Below are 13425 nucleotides of genomic sequence, written 5' to 3' on the forward strand. Positions count from 1 at the left end.
ACGTCCTGCACCACCCCAGGCCCGTACCTGCCCCTCTCCGCTGGCCCTAAACACAGCCCCGGGCTGCCTGAACCACTCCTGGACATCCAGTGCTCAGGCATCAGCGTGGAAGTGGATCCCGAGGTGCTTTTTTAAGCTCTTACAGCTGAGGAAAAGAACTTTTGAGTGGCGCCATTCTGGTTCGTTTGTGAACGTAAGGAATGTCTGCCTACTCACCCCAAACTTCAAGACTTGGCACTGGGGTATAAAGTATCTGGATCTTGTGAATTAGGAGAATGTGGCTTTCTGCTCCTCCTGAAGCCCTAGCCTCAAAAGCAGCTTCCCGATCTGGGCTTAAACCATGCTTTGTCCTGTCTTCCTCTGGAGGAGTGGTCTGCAACACGAGAGAAACTCATGTTGGTGTGCTGGAGGAGAAACGAACTCTGTATTGCTCCACCGCGGTGCCTTAATTCAACCTGAACTATTCAGAAAAATTAACCTACAGCCATCTGAAGGAGGTGTCACATGATTTTCAGCTGGCTGGAGGAGAGCTGAGGACTCTCTGTGACTGACATAGGCAGGAATCAGCAGCTGCACGAGCAGAAACATTCATTTGTAACTGCCAAGGGCGGTGAATGGGTGTTTTCACACATTCCATCTCACCCTACCACCTGCTGCAGTCTGGTCTGTGTTTGTGGACAAGTTGTAGGATTTCGTTTCCAGATGAGCACTTTGGTAATTTCTTGGCATGACGAACTTGAAGATGGTTTCCTCATCTACTGCCACTGGCATTTTATTCAATCTATTCTAGCGATGTTTAAATTTCACCTCATTGCGGAATTTTCTTTGATTTCTGTCAAGGTGATTGTATGAATAACAACTATCTGCATAATCAGAGTCCAAAATGGGTAGGAGTGGTTGAGGAGCTTTCCAAAGCACTCAAAAGGCTCAGCGTAGAAGAGCCGCGTATGTTCTCATTCCCGCTGGCTTCTTCACACATTTTCTTTTTCCAGAATGTGCCACTTCGCCTCTTTGCTGTCCAAGATTAGGACTAGAAAAGTCCAGAGAAGCAAAAATGTTCAATGATTTGAAGGAAAACTTTTTCAGTGTTCAAGAGGATTTGGATAACTTTTGGTTAGCCCTGAAGTGGTCAGGCAGTTGGACTTGATCTTTGAAGGTCCCTACCAACTGAACTATCCTATCCTATCCTATCCTATCCTATCCTATCCTATCCTATCCTATCCTATCCTATCCTATCCTATCCTATCCTATCCTATCCTATCCTATCCTATCCTATCCTATCCTATCCTATCCTATCCTATCCTATCCTATCCTATCCTATCCTATCCTAATCCTATCCTATCCTACCCTATCCTAAAGTTGAAGACCTAATTCTGTTAATAATCTCTGTGTTTGTGAGATGCTGGGTTTGCACACGTGAGTAATTAACTCCTTAAAGTAATGAAAGTGAAGGCTACAAACCATGGTAGCAGGCTGACAGTTGCAGGGGGGTCTTCCTGAACATGTTGCCCTGCTGCAGCTGATGGATTTGCCAACCTGAAGAGCTTTGTCTGTTGAGGATGAAGAGAGCTTCACAGCGGTTCTGTCTCAGTGACAGTTTTCAAGAGATGGAGACAGCTCCATTGCTGCGGATTGATAGGCGGTGATCATAGAACCACAGAATCATTAAGGTTGGAAAAGCCCTCCAAGGTCATCTGGTCCAACCAGCCCCCTACCACCAATGTCACCCACCAAACCATGTCCCCAGGCACCACGTCCAACCTTCCCTTGAACACCCCCAGGGACGGGGACTCCACCACCTCCCTGGGCAACCCATCCCAATGCCTGACCGCTCTTGCTGAGAAGAAATGTCTCCTCATTTCCAACCTGACCCTCCCCTGGCACAACTTGAGGCCGTTCCCTCTGGTCCTACCACTGGTTACCTGTGAGCAGAGGCCGACCCCCAGCTCCCCACCCCTTCCTTTCAGGCAGTTGCAGAGAGCAATAAGGCCTGCCCTGAGCCTCCTCTTCTCCAGCCCAAACCCCCCCAGGTCCCTCAGCCGCTCCTCACAGGACTTGTGTCCCAGGCCCTTCCCCAGCTTCGGAGCCCTTCTCTGGACACGCTCCAGGGCCTCGATGTCCTTCTGGTAGTGAGGGGCCCAAAGCTGAACCCAGCACTCGAGGTGCGGCCTCACCAGAGCAGAGCCCAGGGGGACGATCACCTCCCTGGCCCTGCTGGCTGCACTACTCCTGATACAAGCCAGGATGCCGTTGGCCTTCTTGGCCACCTGGGCACACTGCTGGCTCATGTTCAGGTGAGCATCCAGCAGCACCCCCAGATCCTTTTCCTCTGCACAGCTTTCCAGCCACTCTGCCTATTTACTCACCCTGCCCTGGTGTGAGCCCTGCTTTTTGCTGCAATAGCAAAAGCCATAAAGGCAGCTTTTTGCAGAAGCAGCGTGAATCCAGGGGAAGAAGCATGGGGAACGGCCCTGAACACCCCAGGCACCCCAGAAAACACACTGCCACTGGCTGTGGCCCTGTGGTGGCTCCTGAGCACAGCCCTGCACCCACACCACCACCCAGCTGAGGGAAGGCTGGTGTGACACCATTCCTGCAGCTCAGGCCCTTTCATTTTCTTCTTCATGCGCCTCTCTCAGACACTGCGGTGCCAGCCACCCTCCGAAATTCCCCTTAGAGCATGCGGGGATGGCTGCTGAGAAGCACCTCTGTTGATTTATTTTTGCCTTTGTTAGCAGCCCAACAGAGAGACCCATGGCCCAAATCATTCCTGATGTGAATTGGAGACCACCTCAGCGCCATGTTGGGGTGCTACGATGACACAGTTCTGCAGTGACATGGTGACATTGTGACCGACACAGTGACACGGTGCCATGGTGGCTGACACGGTGACATGGTGATTGACACGTTGACATGGTGACTGAGATGGTGCCATGGTGACTGACATGGTGACATGGTGGCTGACACGGTGACACAGTGACACGGTGATTGACATGCTGACACGGTGCCATGGTGGCTGACATGGTGACATGGTGACACAGTGATTGACACGGTGACATGGTGACTGAGATGGTACCATGGTGGCATGGTGACTGACATGGTGCCATGGTGCCATGGTGACACTGTGCCATGGTGCCATGGTGGCTGACACGGTGACACGGTGACATGGTGATTGACATGGTGCCATGGTGGCTGACATGGTGACACGGTGACATGGTGCCATGGTGGCTGACATGGTGACACGGTGACATGGTGCCTTACATGGTGACATGGTGCCACAGTGACTGACGTGGTGCCATGATGACTGACATGGCGCCATGGTGACTGACATGGTGACACGGTGACTGACATGGTACCACGGTGCCATGGTGACTGCCGTGGTTCCACGCTGACTGAAATGTTGGCTTGCCATGGTGCCATGGTGACTGCCACGGCGCCCGGCACGGCGCCACGCCGCTCCGTCCCCACGCGGGCGCTGAGGGGCGGCCCCGCTCCCCTCAGGGAAGGCGGGACCGGCCCCAAGATGGCGGCGGCGCCGCTCCCTCCCGCACCATCGAGTCTCGCGCAGAGGGGCCCGGCGGCGCCCGGTAGCTCCGCGCCTTCCGCTTCCGCAGGCGGCTGAGGGAGGAGGCGGCGGCGGCGCCATGGCGCTCCTCAAGCGGCTCCCGCCGCCCGCTCAGGGCGTCCGGCACCGGCAGCCCGACACCGAGGCGCTGCTGGCGGGGCGCTCCCTGGGAGCCGGCACCCTGTACATCGCCGAGAGGTGCGCGGGGACCTTGAGGGGGGGGGGGGGATTTGTGCGTTGGTACGGGGCAGGCGTTATTTAACCTGCTGCAAAACGTGATGCCTGGGACACGAGTCCTGGGAGGGGCGGCTGAGGGACCTGGGGGGGTTTGGGCTGGAGAAGAGGAGGCTCAGGGCAGGCCTTATTGCTCTCTGCAACTGCCTGAAAGGAAGGGGTGGGGAGCTGGGGGTCGGCCTCTGCTCACAGGTAACCAGTGATAGGACCAGAGGGAACGGCCTCAAGTTGTGCCAGGGGAGGTTCGGGTTGGAAATGAGGAGACATTTCTGCTCAGCAAGAGCGGTCAGGCATTGGGACGGGTTGCCCAGGGAGGTGGTGGGGTCACCGTCCCTGGGGGTGTTCAAGGCAAGGCTGGACGTGGTGCTTAGGGACGTGGTTTGGTGGGTGACATTGGTGGTAGGACCAGATGATCCTGGAGGGCTTTTCCAACCTTGATGATCCCATGTTCTCTAACCTCTTTATAATTATTTTTAAACTCCCCCTGATTCATACATTTCAAGCCAGCTGTTGTTAATGAATTTTCGGGTTTCCTGTGCTTGTTGAAAAGCACTCTCAATACGCGATATTCCTGCAGCAGGAAAGTGGCGTTAGAACAACGCCGTGACCTAGAACTCGTGCCGAGCAGTGAGCTGCCTGCTGACTTTGACTCCGAACCACCCGTGCTGGAAGGGCTCTGGAGCCACCAGCACTTGGTGCTGTTGCATTCCTCCAGGAGAGGAATCTCCCCGGAATTCCAGTTACTGCTGTGCCGCAGACAGAAGGCCTTCTGTTCGCGCAGCAGTTGCCCTCAGTACTTACAACACCGAGTTTCCTCCGAACCGGATCTCAAAATGTTGTGTGAGGCGCCTGCGAGTCCCCCAGCCAGCTCCCACATGTCTGGGGCACGGCGCGAAGCTTTCACCAGCGTCCCAAAATGCCAGCGCTTGCGGGAGCGCCACGCAGGGGCAGAACCAGAGCCTGGAGCACAAAGAGCCTTTGGGTGCGCCTGCTGCCTTGTCAGAGCGTGGAAAGCTGCCCCATCGAGGTGTGGGGGGGGAATTCCTTGCCCCCACTTTACCAGCTCTTGCTTTCCACCTGGTTTCCTGACACCGGGAGCCTTCTGTGGCCTTCTCATCGGTTTTATTGCCTCACTTTCTGCTGCTCCGTACTTGTCTTTGCTCTCGCGCTATCCTAAAATACCCTGAGGCGGAAGAGGCGCACGGGGACCGCTGAGTCAGCTCCTGGCTCCACAAAAGGAGTGTTCTCTACCCCAAAAAAACCCAAAGCGTTTCATAGCTTGAGCAGCACGTTACGCTGTGGGATCCCTCAATTACTTTGGTGTCACTTTGCTTCTCTGCAGGCGTGACTCAGGTACCTTTGATTCCTCTATCACTTTCTAACTTCCTTTTTTTTTTCTTTTTTTTTTTTCCCCTTTTTCAGCCGTCTGTCTTGGGTGGAAAACTCCGGCATCGGGTTCTCCTTGGACTACCCCAACATAAGCTTGCACGCCATCTCCAGGGACCTGAGCGCCTTCCCGTGGGAGCACTTGTATGTCATGGTCAACGCCAGCTTTGAAGGTGCGCCCAACGCAGGGTTCCTGCCCGCTCGGAACGGTGCCGTCCCATCCTCCAGAAGGGAGACATCTGGGTTTTAAAACAAATTTAATTTATTTTTGCTTCTTTCAAGTGGTATTTTCTACTTTCCTCTTCGTTTCCCTAAAGGATAATTGTTTTAAAGGAAAGTTTTCTCCTTGAACAATCAGTTTATATTCTTCTGTATCTCGGCACGGGGCTAGGAGCAGGTAGAGCCACTGCAGCCTGGTTCTCTGCTCTCTCACACTTATTTCAAACAATTTTGTTTGGCTGCTGTCTCCCCGTGATTCCAGTGCTTACGCATTGTTTTTGCCTTAGTGAATTTCTGCCACCGTTGCTTCCCTCTCTGGGTTTCATGAATTCCTGCTGCTTCCCATCAGCCTGGAAGCTTCCATCCTGATTTGCCCTTAAAAAACAAAAAGACCATAGCTCGTGTTACTGAGCCTGATGGATTTTTGTACATTTCCAAAAAATGAACCTTTTGGCCAATCGTGCTCTTTACCTGCAGAAAACAAGCTTTCGATTTCTTTGTGTGCTTGAGGGTATTCTCTATTTTTGATACGTCAAATCTTTTATTCTGGTGGACCCTTTAATATCTTTACTAAGTGCATCATAAACTCCACCACATCAGTTGGAGAGCAACAAGCGTTCAGTCTTCAGCAGGCCTCCTTTCCCCTTCCTCCCACTGGCTGTTGTAGTTAAAGGTTAGAAGCAGGCCTTTAATTTTTCTTTAACTAATCCATATGCTGGAAGTACTGTCAGGAATCTCAGGAGCCAGAACTGTTTTTACGCTATTAATATTTCTTGTTATTTCCTTCTGTCGTGCTGCTAATATTCTCTGACAGTCTATTATTACAAAGATTACAACTAATATTCTTCTTCCTCACTTCTAATTGTATGCGTACTCTGAACTGTGCCTAGTGTGAAGAAAGATGTCGCTTCCAACTTTTAATTCACTTTGATAAGCATTTGAAAATTTGAAACTTCTCCTGTGATAGTTCTTGTCTATAAATCCTTACCAGATTGATTGTTTTCATTATTAATATGTATTTTTTTTCTTATTTTTTTAACTGTGTGAATTCTGGCTACAGTAAGTCTCCAGCTAGGAGAAACCCAAACATTTGGTTTTCAAATCTCTCCCTGCCCTGTAATTTTTAGCTGCTGAGTTAAATCCAAACCTCTCCACTTCGTTAGCTGCAGGAGTCTCGATTTCGTAGCTGGGCAGGGTACATTTTGTTCTTCCTCTGGAAGTTTTTGCTGTGCCCTGTGTGTTTATACGTTTCGTCCTCATGCTGTTCGTAGCAAAAGGCAGTCGGGGGTTGGCTTCCCTGAAAACAAAGCGCTGGACGGAGCAGCAGCGAGCTGAGCCTGTGGATGTCAGTTGGACGAGGACCGGGGAGCTTCCCTGGGTGCTTTATTTTTGGGGTACAGGCTGGCAGCTTCTTGGCCTCTCAATGTGCTCGGCATTGCCAATTTTGTGTGTGAGAAAAGCTGCTCTTTGTGGAACAGCCTCACTGTATTCTCCTTCTTCTGGAGAAAGCAGTTTTGAAGCTGTCATTCAGTGACCCCAGCCACGAAGCGATGAACTGTGGCCATCCTCTGCGTGGATTTTATATGTACAGAAATCAGAACACCACCTTGTTGCTTAATTATTCAAGTACGTGGGGCACAGAGGTCAGGAAGCGAGGTTTTACTCACAGTTGTCTGTATGCTCTGAGCATACTTTTTACTCACCACCTTGCTGGCTTGCTAAGAACGCGAGAAATTGGGTGCTTCTGGAAATGTCAGACCCTGGGAGGGGCCAAACTGGAAGCTTTAGGGATTATTATCCATAAAAGGATTATTATCCATAAGGATTATTATCCATAAAATTCATCTGTGATTTAAAATATACATATATATAATCTATATCTTAAAGATCTCTAGATACAGATGCATAAAGATTTGTTTAGATATAGCTAGATAGCTTTGCACAGATAAGTGATAATGATTGTGAATTGTGGTTTTGAGTAGGGCTGCTTTAGCAGTGATCGGGTATGCGTTTGGGTACTTCAGGAGAACTCAAGAGAGGGAAATCTAGAATCCTGGAATCATAAATCAAGTCTGTGTGTCCACTGCGAATGCTGTTGAGGTGCTGTGAGAGGACCTTGGGTGTCCGCAGTGCGGGTGGGAGTGTGTTTTTTGTGCCTTTCGTGGGTTGTGTCCAGGTTTCTGGTTTTATTCTCTAGAAAGAATAAACCCGACTCTTCTGGACAACATAAACATGCTTCTCTAACATCTGACTTTCTCTAAAGACGAGGAGACGAAAGAGGCTCCCATGGCCGAAGGGGAGGAGGAAGACAGCGACGATGATGTTGAACCGATTGCGGAGTTCAGATTTGTACCGAGCGACAAATCGGCCTGTAAGTGAAGAGGGAAATCATGTGTTAACTTTGAGGCCCGATTGCTGGGCTGAAGCTGTAGTGCTGGCTGTAAGTGAAAGATGTCAAGGTACAGAGAGATAAATGTTGTGGTTCTGCAGTGTCCTGGTCTAATTGCTCCATTTCTGTCTGCTGAGAGGAGCAAAGTGTTTTAACTTGCTCGAAGCTGGAGTGTTTTGAGCAGCAAGGAGAATTCCAGTGCTTCATAACTGAGACTTTTGAGTATAAACACGACACAAAGAATCTTACAAGTTCTCTGCAACTGTGTACGTATTTGTTTTGTGCAGAGCTTGCCGTTGTATCCAAGCTTTACGAACCTTAGGGATCCTTGCAGGATCTAGTACATGAGGTGGTAACCACAGACGGGGTTGTCCAGAGATGAGCCTCTCTCTAACCTTTATCATCAGTGAAATAAAGGAGGAGAGCTGTTCAGAGGATAAAGCACTTGGCTAGATACAGGAAATCTGATTTCTTCCTAGCCTGGCTGCTTGTTGGATGATATTAAGTACGAACTCAGTGGGTTTTGGTAAAGGAATACTCTCAGTCCCTCTGATCCCTCAGTCCAGGACTTCCTGCTTCTTGTGGGGTCTGGCTGGAGAAACAAAGGAGTTTTTTCACGGCAGCCAGCTGGAGGGGAACTGTCAGCACCCTTCGTTCAGCCGCGTGCCCACAAGGCAGTTCTTTTCTCTTTCCCCAGTGGAAGCCATGTTCTCAGCGATGTGCGAATGCCAGGCTCTGCACCCCGACCCAGAAGATGAGGATTCGGACAACGATTACGAAGGGGAGGAGTACGACGTTGAGGCACATGGTTCGTAAGAGTTGTTTCTCTCGGAACACCTGGGACACGTGGAACTTCTCGTGGTATTTGTTGTGAGAACGTTTTGATCTCGTAATGTTTTCCTTCTTTATTGCTCAACTCGCCTAAACAATCTTTCTGCCGCAGGCACAATGTAAAAATTCGGAAATCTACAGAAAATCTCTTAATTTAGCTGTGGCAAATCACTGGAATTCAGCAAAAATGATGTTCTCATTTTCGTAAGCCCATGTATAGGTACCAGCCTTTCGTGTTCCCAGGGAAGGTACCAGCAGCAGTTCAGTGCCCGTGCTGCGGCCAGGTCGTGTCACTGAATATCTTCTGCTACCGGTGTGAGCAGCTTTTCATCTGTGAATCTGAGCACTCCTGGCCTAGCTGTTGTCCTGCTTGCTCCAGGCTTGGTTCTGATAAAGATAACGGTGTCTTGCAGAGCTGGAGCAAGGTGACATCCCGACCTTCTACACGTACGAAGAAGGGCTGTCGCATTTAACCGCAGAGGGCCAGGCCACCCTGGAGAGGCTGGAGGGCATGCTGGCCCAGTCTGTCAGCAGCCAGTACAACATGGCTGGGGTGAGGACGGAGGACTCGATACGGGAGTTTGAGGGTAAGACGCTCTTTGCTCTTCCTGAAGAACATCTGAATGCAGTGGCTCTGCAGCCTGCCTTGTCCCTAAACACCAGGGCTGAGCAGTACCGCACGCTGCAGGCTGAGAATTCGGTTTGCAGGGTTCAGTATGGATTTGGGATCTTGGGAATACAGTGCAACAGATTTCAAACAAACAACAAAAAAAACAACACCCTACCTGCTTTTCTAAGTCAGCTTTTTGAAGGATGCTATTTCTGAATGCTGCTAATGAAGTGTGTATTTAAGGAGTAATATTTCTTTTCGGTGGAAAGGTTTCTAAATTTTCCCTTTTTTCATGCTGCTTTCACCTGAGTAATGTATTTTTAAATTATTTTATATAAATCTCTGTTTTAGAATGGCCTGAAATCTTTTAAAGGATTATTTTTTGAAAATGATGCAGCTGTTGGGGATTTCTAGCTATCCCCTTGCCTAGAATAGCTAAAAGAATTATTTTTTTCTGATTCGTGTGGATGATTTTTTTTAAATCTTACTTCCTTTGTCAGTCGTTTGTAGGTTCTTTTTGTTCCACAGCTTTGTGACTAAATTTTATATAAAGATAACTTTAGGTGGTACGCTTGTGTTTGTGCAGTGCCCTTCATTAGAAACTTATCTGGTTTCTGAACCCCAACATCTTGAAAATTGGAAAAAAAAATTGAACAGCAAGTATGTCACATGTCTCAGAGCCACCTTCATCAGCTTTATTAGCCATCCTGATCTTACTTGCTCTGGTACGGCTCCTTGGTTTCCTGCCCTTATTGAAGTCCCCAGGGCTGCTCAGTTTCAGAGTCGCTGCTCTCTGACGTTGCAGCGCGGGGCAGCTGCTCCCTTCCTCAACTTGATTGCTGAGAGCTGTTTGAGAAGGGGATCTGGCTGCTTTCCATTTGAGCCTAACTAAAGCTATTAAAAGGAATCACCATTTGTTACACCGAAACTTCATAAAAAAAGAAAGAGTATTTAAAATCTGGTATTTAAGTCCTTTAATAAGACAGAGTGAGATGTGGGGATGTCTTTCAGGGACCAGCTGATGCAGCTGGAAAAAAAACACAGAATTGTGAGCATATCAGTGTTTCTTAGAAGTTCAGCCAAGGCGTTTTCTGCTCTGGTGATCTCTTGTCAGCAGAGGGCACTCGCTCTCTTTCGTACGGTAACATCCCCTTGCAAGCCTGCAGCATTGAGTGGCGCTGACTTGTTTTTTGCAGATGGGATGGAGGTGGACATAGCACCAGTAGTCGCGGGGCAGTTTGAAGATGCAGAAGTTGATCACTGAGGAGGACGCGTGCTGCTGTAAGTTCTCGTGTCTTCTGAGACCTTCCACCTCTAACGTGCGTAACGCAGAGCGGTCGCAGAGCTCCTAGGGGAAATGTTTTGTGGTATCAGAATGACGGCAGTTGAGAGAAGGAAAAGGTAGCTGTGGTTACTGAAAGCGTGGGAAGTTTTCAGTTATCTGTCTTGGAGGTGTCCAGAAGTGCCCCACATCACCCCACGTGGGTACGGCTGCCTGCAGGATGGGTCGGCCCGTGCCAGCGTGCCCACTCGCCGACCACCGCCTGCACTGCTTCGCTGCCGTCATTGTCGCCCCAAGATATCAGCATTTCCTTGCCGGCTGGGTGGGAGAGGACAAGGTTTGTCCTGGGCCTGTGTCCGTGGAGATGCACAGCGCCGCCACGGCGGCGCTTCTTCCGCTTTTCAGCAGTGCCTGCCTCGCTCAGAAGTCAGACTGCCAGCTCCTGGGTTGAAGCGAGCACAGAACCGGCCCGCTTGAATGCCAGAGAACGAAGTTGTGGGGCAGGCAGCCAAAAGCTGGGGTGGGGAGGAAGGAAAGGGCACAAATAAGAAGAAAGATAAAAAAAAAAAAGAGTGAAAATGGGTCAGAAGTAGTCAGAGGGAGATTATAGCGTCGCTGAGGAAGGGGCTGTGGTCCCTGAGAAAGGCTGTGGCGGAAAGATGGCGTGTATCTGCTCTCCTCCCCCACTGTTTCTTTTCATTTGTTCCCGAACTCTTGCAGTTCTGAAATTCTCCGAGTACATGCTTACTGATCCCAGTCACTGCCAGTGGTCCTGTTTGTTCTGTGGTGTCAGAGCTCTTGCAAATAAAGTCGAGGTACTGGTGGCCCTGTACACATTTTAAAACGAAGGAAACTCTTCAGCTCTAGATGCGGTGACTCTCGGATACTGCATGGAAAGCTTAGCTCTGATGGCTTTGTCTCCAAGATTTCTGCCCATGGTTTTATGAAGATAAAAATAAAGCAGCCATTTTTAACAGCCATCTGTTAAAAATTCAAATTCGAGGGCTTGTTGTCCTGGTTTGAACTTAGCAGGATTCAGGAGAGTTGCTGGCTGGTAGCAGCTCTGTAAGGAACCTGAAATGCTGGTGGAAGTGGCGTTGGTTGATCTCCTGGCAAAGCAAATAACATGTTCTGTCCCAAAAAGCTTTGGTCGGTGGGATTCTTCCTGCACCTTACTCTGTGCAAAGCAGGTGATTGCGCAGGGCACTCTTTTGCTTGCTGCTAAGCTGGTGCTGGTCACAGCTAACGAGCTGATCCTCATTAGGGCGGATCAGGTGATCTGCAGCTGCCACGGCAAGCGTTGCACTGAGACTGCCGCAGGTCAGGAGCCGATGGGTTTGGTAAAAGTAACCACCGGCCTGGCGCTGTTGGTGTCATTTAAGGAATCTCAAAAAAAACCCGCAGCAAGAACTAAAAGTGTGATGTTGTAAGAACAGCTCGTGGAGGTCGGTGTTCATCGCCCCGCTAACAAGTGTGAGCACAAAGACAGCTTGGTTCTGCACCATCAAAATACGGGGCAAGGAGGGAGCTGGCTGTTATCCTCTCGGAGCAGCTCAGTCCTTTTGGCTTTCTGAACAGCGAAAACAATCGATGCTTAGAGAGCACTGCGCTCCCTGCCTCTGAAGCAGTGCCCTTGCGGGCTGCTCGTGTGGCACGTCACCGCTCGTTACCCAAATGCGATGTGGCAGCTTCCCACTGAAGCTCCTGGAAGACTCGCTGGTGGTTGGGGTGGGACGTTTCCACTGGTCTCGTGACGCGTGGCGTTTTGTCCCCCGCGTCACGAGGCTGCAATGTTCTGACCCAGGCGGTGTGTGGCGGCGTGACGTGGTGCCCTGGCACAGGGATGCAGCTGACTGTCCGTGCGTGCTGTCCTTAGCTGGCCCGAGTTTGGGTCTGTCAGGGGCAAAGGTGCTCGATCCTCCTGAAAATTAGTGCGTCCGAAATAAAGTGCTGTCCTCTGGGTAGCTACTATAACGATTAATAATCGTTTCTTGTAATGCTGCTGATGTAAACGTGGTGTCTTGTATCTTTCAGATTCTTCTGGTGGCACTTCCAGAATAAGCTGTAAAACTGAAGGCATTGCAGTGACTGTCGGGAGTTAACCTTTCTTTTAATGACCTATGCTTAGACATCTCGGTCTATACATGCTTTTATAGATGTTTAAAAAAAAAAAAGGGGTTGACATTTGTGACCACTATGGGGTTATTTAAAAAAACACACAAGTAATAAAACCTCTCCCGTCTAACATAAATGGGGCTTGTCGGGGGTGATTTCAAAGAAGCCTTTGTAGGAGTTCTAGGACTGCAGAAATACAACTGTAAGTAGAACAGAGTTTTAGATTGTCCTAGAACTTCCCATATTTTTGTACCTGTTCATTGAGTAGTGGAGCGGAATGGAAATGTTACAGAGCTCAGCTGAAAGAAAATAAGGTCAGACGTGGATGAAAAGCAGAGCTCAACTTAATGCCCCTCAAGTAACTGGTATCAGTTCACTGTTGTCCCTTCCATTTGTCTGGGAGCAAAGTTTGGGTGGTAGAGACGGAATAAAATCTGTAAAGTCCTGAAAATGAGAGCTGGTTTGTGTCTTTGTATTAAATGTTAACAGCACTGTTAAATAAACTAAGATTTTTGTATCTCACAGCCAACTGTGTGTTGCAGTTCTCGGTCCTTTACCTCGACAAACTGCTGGGAGCTCTGAACTGACATCCCTTGAGTTTTGAGCACTATTATAATAATAAAAGTGAAGCTATTTTCATCATTTACCCACAGGTGAGAATGAAAGGCCAGAATATTTGCAAAGTGCCTCTGTAGGACAGGAGCCTTCTGTGACACAGCCCAGATTTAGGAACCTAAATTTAGATCACTAAGAATTGGTCCTGCTGGCCCTCCTACTGCTGCACTTCTCTGCTT

General features: G+C 49.5%; 1 protein-coding gene across 1 annotated transcript; it reads left to right on the forward strand.

Moving 5' to 3' along the window:
* Positions 1–3495: 3495 nt before the first annotated feature.
* CLNS1A (chloride nucleotide-sensitive channel 1A) lies at positions 3496–13155 on the forward strand. The gene is made up of 7 exons (XM_083816526.1): positions 3496–3763; positions 5222–5358; positions 7668–7775; positions 8491–8601; positions 9038–9211; positions 10431–10515; positions 12551–13155. The coding sequence occupies exons 1-6, from the start codon at positions 3645–3647 to the stop codon at positions 10496–10498; spliced, it is 717 nt and encodes a 238-aa protein (XP_083672652.1). The 5' UTR covers positions 3496–3644; the 3' UTR covers positions 10499–10515; positions 12551–13155.
* Positions 13156–13425: the final 270 nt, after the last annotated feature.

Source organism: Anser anser, assembly GCF_964211835.1.
Source record: "Anser anser genome assembly, chromosome: 1".
In the NCBI taxonomy this organism is placed as follows: Eukaryota; Metazoa; Chordata; class Aves; order Anseriformes; family Anatidae; genus Anser; species Anser anser.